Source organism: Nelumbo lutea, chromosome 1 (genome assembly GCF_056320005.1).
Source record: "Nelumbo lutea isolate HS-2025 chromosome 1, American lotus-T2T, whole genome shotgun sequence".
NCBI lineage: Eukaryota > Viridiplantae > Streptophyta > Magnoliopsida > Proteales > Nelumbonaceae > Nelumbo > Nelumbo lutea.
In genome coordinates this window covers 178385022-178392560 of record NC_142684.1, presented here as the reverse complement: position 1 = coordinate 178392560, position 7539 = coordinate 178385022, and the positions used below count along the sequence as shown (strand labels likewise).

The 7539-nt window shown below is 34.8% G+C and overlaps 1 protein-coding gene across 2 annotated transcripts; it reads left to right on the top strand.

Annotated features, from left to right (window-relative positions):
- The first annotated feature begins 321 nt into the window (after positions 1-321).
- Positions 322-5960, top strand: LOC148879491 (isoflavone reductase homolog). 2 transcript variants are annotated; one of them, XM_088961023.1, is made up of 4 exons: positions 322-743; positions 3683-3923; positions 4001-4204; positions 5535-5960. In XM_088961023.1, exons 1-4 carry the CDS (start codon positions 405-407, stop codon positions 5693-5695), a joined length of 945 nt encoding a protein of 314 aa, XP_088817149.1. In that variant the 5' UTR covers positions 322-404; the 3' UTR covers positions 5696-5960. The 2 variants fall into 2 exon arrangements, with proteins under 2 accessions (XP_088817149.1, XP_088817150.1); XM_088961024.1 differs by having other exon boundaries at positions 346-743; positions 4704-5960.
- The last annotated feature ends 1579 nt before the right edge of the window (positions 5961-7539 follow it).

The window sequence follows — 7539 nt, the reverse complement described above, 5'->3', positions numbered from 1 at the left end:
TCATGGTATGCTCCCCTCAGAAATATTTATTGGTTTTAATTCTATATATATTGTCCCAAATCCCGTCTACCACTATTTTCAATTGTACAAACTCAAAAAAAGAAAATTCCAATTTTTGATAAATTCGTGTTTGGTCCCCACCACCAATTCCCTTGTATTGTGTGTGTAGCACGAAATACCAACTCACTGTGCTGAGGGCGCTGAAGACAATTTCTTCACACACACACACAGGGGGAGTACATACGTTCCTTAATTTGTAAAGGAAGCAACCCAAAACCTAACCTAATAAAGCTAAACCAAACCGCGGTAGCTTTTCATGTATATATATAAGAATGCATGAGCCTGACATTTTCCATCTCCATAAACTGAGGTGTTTGGTGCCTGAAAGAGAATAGAGAATACATATGGAAAAGAAGACGAAGAGCAAGATCCTGGTTGTAGGGGGAAGTGGGTACCTGGGCAAAAGGATTGTGAAGGCAAGCTTAGCCCAGGGCCATCCTACCTACGTCCTTCAACGACCAGAGATAGGTCTAGACATCGACAAGCTCCAGATGCTTCTGAGTTTCAAGCAGCAAGGGGCGAATCTCATCCCTGCTTCCTTCTCTGATCATCAAAGCATCGTGGATGCTGTGAAACAAGTTGACGTCGTAATTTCCACCATGTCTGGTGTGCATTTCAGGAGCCACAATCTTCTCCTCCAGCTTAAGCTTGTTGATGCCATCAAACAAGCCGGAAACGTTAAGGTTTGTATGTATACATTCACTGTTTAATTTGCATGCTTTGGTTTTTCACTGTACAATCATCGTCTTCTTCATTCTAATACATATATTCCTTTTCAGTGCCACTATTATACCCGAAAAAAAGGCATGAAACTAGAAAAACTTATAATCAAATAACCCGTAGACCGTAATATATAGAGTCTTGAGATTAAACCCTGTGATCAACAGAGTTAGGAGAGTTGGAGGGTTATAGGTATCGGGGACAGGACGTAGCTTCCCCCGCGCGAGTTCTGTGGGGCGCTCTGTGGAAGTTTCTTCCGGTGTCTTACTTTACTTTCCTGTACTGATATTTTAGAAATGAGAGATTTTCTCTTTTTTTAATTATTCAAATACGTTTGTCAGATTTCCCTCATCTTTTTTCAGGTCTCTCAAACATATCCCAGACTTTTTTGATATTTGATATTTCTTTTTAAACCCTTTTTATTCAATGTTTTAAAAACTGATTCGGAGGACGAACCGTTTTTGTATCTGGATCGTGGGTCACCGGTTTGACTGGCTGAGTTAAAAGGTTTAGACCATGCCATGTCATCATATATATGTATTAAATGTGTGTATATATTTATTTATATACACATATATGTGTATAAATATATATATTTTATCAATAAATAATATATAAATATATTCTAAATCTGTTATATATATTTTTATATTTAATTTATATTTTTAATTCAATTTTTAAATCTTTTTTATTTATGAAAACATTAAAATTTGTAATTTGAAGTCAATTTTTAAATCTTGAAATGTTACACACACACAAAAACAAAAAATCATTCCAATCAGACACCAGAAAACAAAATTATGGCATTCAAAAGTTTGCATACATTAAGTGTACAATATGCAATCCGATGATCGAGTCAAACAGGTCAGCGATCGAACCGGCCAGGTCAAATGATTCTTGACAAAGTCAATGATTTTTGACCATTTGATGGATCTTAACTGAATTGGATCCAGAAACCTAATTGGATGACGGTTTGAATGGATCAATGGTCAAACCAGTCGGGTCAAATGGTTTTTGACCAAGTCTACAGTTTTTAACCGTGTTTAATGGATCTAGACTGAATTTGACCCAAAGTTCTAACGATTAGAACGGTTCAAATGACCGGATCAGCTGCGAATTGAAAACATTACTTTTATTCATAAGATAAGCTACCTTCCATTAACCAATCAATCAACAATTAACTAATTTTATTATTTTAGGTTTTATTTTATAAATATGCAGTGGAATTCAGAAATCTGTTCGTATATTTTCGAATTATTTATCTTATAATAGACCAACGGGGTTCTTTTCGAGGCATCCAAAAAAAGTCATGATAAATCTAAGAGAATTCTAGAAAATTGAGGGATAGAGTTTCAACTGAAGACCCATTTTGGAAATGGGGTTCCCTATTTTATGTTCTTTCATTTTACAGCCTATAGGTTTTCACCTTCAAATATTAGACAAATGGTTACATCTGTTTATCCAAAAGGTCAAGATAAATCTAAGAGAAGACCCATTTCTACATATGTGGATCACACACAATATTTTAGATTTGTGGTGTAGGATGGATGAGAGGTCACTTTTTTCTGTTTATTGTTCAAACCTTAGACTGGAAAGCCTGAAAATGCAAGTTTCAGTCTCATTTTGTATTTACTTTGTAGGATTGCAGATTGATCGAATCGATTTACATATAGATATAAATGGATCCAAATTTGATTTATTTGTTTTTGAAATTGGATCGTATTCATTAAATTTATATCGGATATAAACTAAAATCACAATAATATAAAATAGTATAAATAGTACAGTATAAGTATATACAAAATACAAGGTTTTGTATTTTGACCAATCAGAATAAAAATTGTGTTCAAAGGAAAAATCTATGATACAGAAAAGATATGGTATGAAAAGAATTTTGACCAATCAGAATCCATCTATGAATTTTGATAAATAACACCATGTTCACTATCACATTTATGATTCTGGTTTATTGATCAGTTGTGTTTTTTTGGATATCATATCTTTTTTCATATCATAGTCGAGCCCATGTTCGAAACATTTAATGAACAGTCAAGGACATTTTTGTCCTTTAATATTTTTAATTAATCTTTTAATTTTTTTTTCTTTTTAGTTCTTTTGAAGGGTTATATAATGGGGGTAGCTCATCTCCCAACCTAGGTGATCCCAAGTCTCTATTAGGACAAGGAGACCTATTTAACTAGTTTTGGAAAGTAGGAATCACTGGGTATGTTTAAGTATATTATATTTAACTAATTAACCTATATATACTTCTATCTTTTATTATGAATAATTGGGAACTGTTTTAAAACCTCATTAGGCTGCATTTGGGAGTGCTTTTTGGCTTAAAGTACTTCTGAACATGACACTTTTTGAAAAAGTCCTATTTTAGTGTTAGGTTGGCCGTCGACCTTTTGGTTTAAAATAGCTTTTTCCATGGGTTGACCTGAGTTAGCATTTTACACTGTTTTGAATAAGGTCAAATTTGGACAAAAATTCAATCCGATTCACCCAAGTTGCACTTATACATCGAAAAGCTAAAAAGCCATTTTTGAGCTTTTTCACAAATGATTTTTTTTTTTTACCTTTCTGTATGTCTTCTCCAATTTGAAAAGGACAAAAACCCCGTTGGATTCATTCATTTTGTGGCAGAAAATCAAACAATTGTCAAAAGTTACATGGGTGCATATCTTTACTACATGCCCATACTTGGCTTGGCTTAGCCGGCCTCACGTCTAGGCAACCATCCTGAAAGTTTTGTCCATTTATGTTCCTCTCTGATTATCTCACACGCTACTTAACCAGTATATATAATAAACCTCATTGAAGATTCTCACACCCCCTTATTTAGACCATAGATTTTACTTGTTATGAAAGATACTTACAGAGAAAAATATTCTTGCAGCGGTTTTTGCCATCAGAGTTTGGCATAGATCCAGCACGGATGGAACATGCACTAGAACCAGGAAGAGTGACATTCGACGAGAAGATGACAGTGAGAAAGGCAATTGAGAATGCCGGAATTCCCTTCACCTATGTCTCTTCCAACTGCTTTGCTGGTTATTTTGTGGGGAGTTTATCACAGCTCGGAACACTCATTCCTCCTGTGGAAAGCATTCGTCTATATGGAGATGGCAATGTAAAAGGTATATATATATATACATACATATAAAGGCCCATAAGGGTGTAAAAATAGTTAATTATCTTTTGCCATTTGTTTCAGCAATTTATGTAAATGAAGATGACATTGCAACATACACCATTAAAGCTGTAGACGATCCGCGTACACTGAACAAGACGATCTACATTAGGCCACCAGAAAACATCCTCTCGCAGAAAGAGTTGGTTGGAGTTTGGGAGAAACTAATTGGCAAAGAATTAAGAAAATCCAGCATATCTGCAGAAGATTTTCTGGCTTCCATGAAAGGTAAAGAAAATCCAATCCAATTTAGAGAATATTTTGGACCAGTTTGGGCCGGTCCAGTATAATGTTTGGACCACCTATTCTGTTCAAATTGGTTCCAACCCAAACTTGCTTTATTGACCCCTGTACTCTTATTTTCTATCAAGTGATTATAGATATTGGTTCAATCCAACCGAATCCAATATAAACCCCTTACAGACGGACTAGGTCCAATCCAATCCAACAGATACTTTTGGACCATTAAGTCTGGACTGATCCATTTCAGTGTCTCATTTATTCATCCAATCCCTCCAAATTGGTCTGATTTGGACGGGCCTAACCAAAAACCCGCACATTAACGCCCCTAGTTGATCCAATGAATCATGAGATATTGGGATCTGAACCCCCTTTTCTAATCATCATTAGTTATTTCATTTTTCGAAACAGTAATAAAGATTTTTCTTTATGGTGGTAGCTGAACTTGGTTTCATGTCCTACTCTTGCATTGGTATTCCTAAATTAGGGATTATGGTGGATGGGCTTGGCAAGGGTTGGGCCAGCTAGCGGACTGAACTTAATTCCATCTCTAATTTGCCACAACAGCAATGGAAAAGCAAGCAAGAGAAGCAAAGTTCAAAGTATCGATACAGGGCGATATATCGGTAGGGTATATTAGCCTGTATATATCGGCATATCAGACTGTATCAGTACTCTTTTTCTTTGTTTTTTTTATTTTTTATTTTTTCCGAATCTGGTTCAAAGGGATCCAGTTTATGGCTTGTCTACCCCTGAACCATTTGCTGACCTGAAACACTCTCTGTAGGAACATATCGGAAAGGTTTTGACATGATACGTATTGGCCGATATAGGCCAATATATATTGATACTTTGAACCGTGAAGACAGGAAAAATTGATCCAGATTAGCCCAGATGTAACAGAAAAAAGTCAGTTGGGTTAAGGTTGAGGCTATGGTAATCCAGCCCAACCCAAACATGACATGGCAAATTGGTAATAGACTTGGGTCAACCTTTGAAGTCATCACTATGAAAATTTTCAAAAATTATAGCAACCCCATTAATGATTCAGCTAATCAATGATTCAACTCTATCATTGGATCATCAACCGAGTCAATAGTTTTCTGTTATATAGAGAACTGGGATTATAACCTGGTTATCAAATTCACCGGCCTGACCAGCCGGGTCGACTGGTTGAAAACGCTACTACTTTGGACCCTTGTAAGCATTGAAATTTAAGACTCAAATCCAATAATGGTTCACTTAGCCACAAAACCCTAATCCAATTAAGCATATATACCTGTTTTCAACGTACGTGCATTTGTTTGATTAATTTCAGATTTAGACTATGCAAATCAAGTGGGAGTGGGGCATTTCTACCACATCTTCTACGAGGGTTGCTTAACAAACTTTGATATAGGAGAAGAAGAAGAAGCTTCAAAGCTGTATCCGGAGGTCAACTACACCAGAGTGCATGAATACCTGAAACGCTATCTGTAGAAAACATGACAGAAACAAGAAAACAGCTACAATGTTTGCTACGGGATTGGAAATAATAATCTTCATTCTGCCTTTTTTTCTTTGTTCATTTGTCCTGTTTTTATCCATGTTTGATCCATCTAGACATGTATTCTGATCACCAGACAAAACAACGTTTGCCACTAGTAGTTACAAAAGTGTGTGAGAATGATTGATTTTTTCACACTTTCTAGTAGCTTATCAACCATCATCTTCTTCAATGGATTATTTCTTCTTTTACTCCTAAGGCCCCGCTTGGTAAGTTACTTATCTAGGTAAATACAATTGTTTGAGTAAGTTTTTCTTAGAAAACACTTACCTAGGTAAGTATATTTACCTTTGTTCTTTTATTTCCCAGGTAAATAAGGTAATGACTTTTATAGCCATAAAAATTTATTATTAAAAGGGGTATTTTTGTTCCATTCAAGTGTTGACAGTTTTTTCTCTAAATGGAGAAAAAATTATTTATCCACTTAGGGGATGGGTACCAATTACCTAGGTATGTGATAACTAGGAAAATAAACTTTTTCTGATCCCCACATAAATCTGAAAAAAAGAACATAAAATTCTTGGTAAATGGAACTTCTCCTCTCTCAAAATCTGAAAAATAAAAAATGCCCCGCAAATGTTATTATTTTCTCTTTCTACCGATAACAGAATTAAACTTTGGTTCTAGTTTTCTTTTGTATGCCAATATGCCTTGATTGTATATGGCCCCTCCTAATAAAATCGTGCTAGCTATAAGGCTCTTTCTGATAATTGCTGAAGTTGCTGAACTGCAATACTTACTATTTTGCTATTTAATTGACAAAATAACTAAATAATAAAATTTTCAATTATATTGCGATCCATCCAACTTCAGTTTCGGCCTTGAAACAACCCTGAAAAATAAACAGAATATGAATAATGGGTTGGAACCATCAAAATTAGTTATTATTGTTTTTTTTTTTTTTCAAATCTTGGGGCTAAAGCGCTTATTCCATTTATTTACCATGTTTTAGTGACTATTTTATCGTTTTTGACATTTCTTGTATTCTTCTACATAAAACGGACATTTTTTATGCCATATGAACAAACTATCCCCATTTATATGAGAATTAAGTTGAAAATAGGTTTAGAAAAACAAATAGAATTTTGAGATGATAAATTTGTATTTAATTTTATAAATATATTTTTGAATTTTATAAATTTTATAGTGATATTTTTTGAGGTAAAACTCATGTTTTTATTATCAAAGGAAATTTGATAAGATGATCTATTTCTATCTTAATTCCATTTATTCTATTAACAAGCTACCATAGTTTTGTGCTGAAACGGGTATTAGTTATTAAAAAGACCCAAGTATAAATGTAAAAGTTGTGAATGGATAAAATAAGATTAGTTGAGGGGAAAGGTGTGTTTGAGGGGCTCGTATCTGCTACCCACAAGTATAAATGTGATTTTAAATACTTCATATATGATCTTTGTAAGCATTAAATTCAAATAAAATAAAATTTTTGAATTTTTTATTTTATTATGTATTTTGTATTTTGTTAAGATTTATTTTTTCAAAACATTTGTCATTTTTTATTTAGCAAAAAGTAAAAATACTTGTGGCCTGGCACGGCACAGGAAAAACTGGGCTCGTGCTGCGAGCTGTGCCGGGCTTCCCCTGTGAGGGGTTCTGGGCCAGGTAGACACGGCTCGCCCAGGTCCGCATGCCAACATGGCATGGCCCATTATAATGCCGACCGCCTGCAAAGGTGGGCCGTCCCGGCCACCTTACACCGCTAATCTTCATTGACTAGGTTTAAAGTTTAAAATTTGAAGAACCATCTTTGTAAGAA

Bases quoted from the DNA above. Each gene is read 5' to 3' on its own strand.
- LOC148879491 (XM_088961023.1), top strand. From the start codon at position 405: ATGGAAAAGAAGACGAAGAGCAAGATCCTGGTTGTAGGGGGAAGTGGG. The intron at 744-3,682 runs GTTTGTATGTAT...ATATTCTTGCAG, and splicing joins AACAAGCCGGAAACGTTAAG to CGGTTTTTGCCATCAGAGTT. The intron at 3,924-4,000 runs GTATATATATAT...CATTTGTTTCAG, and splicing joins TGGAGATGGCAATGTAAAAG to CAATTTATGTAAATGAAGAT.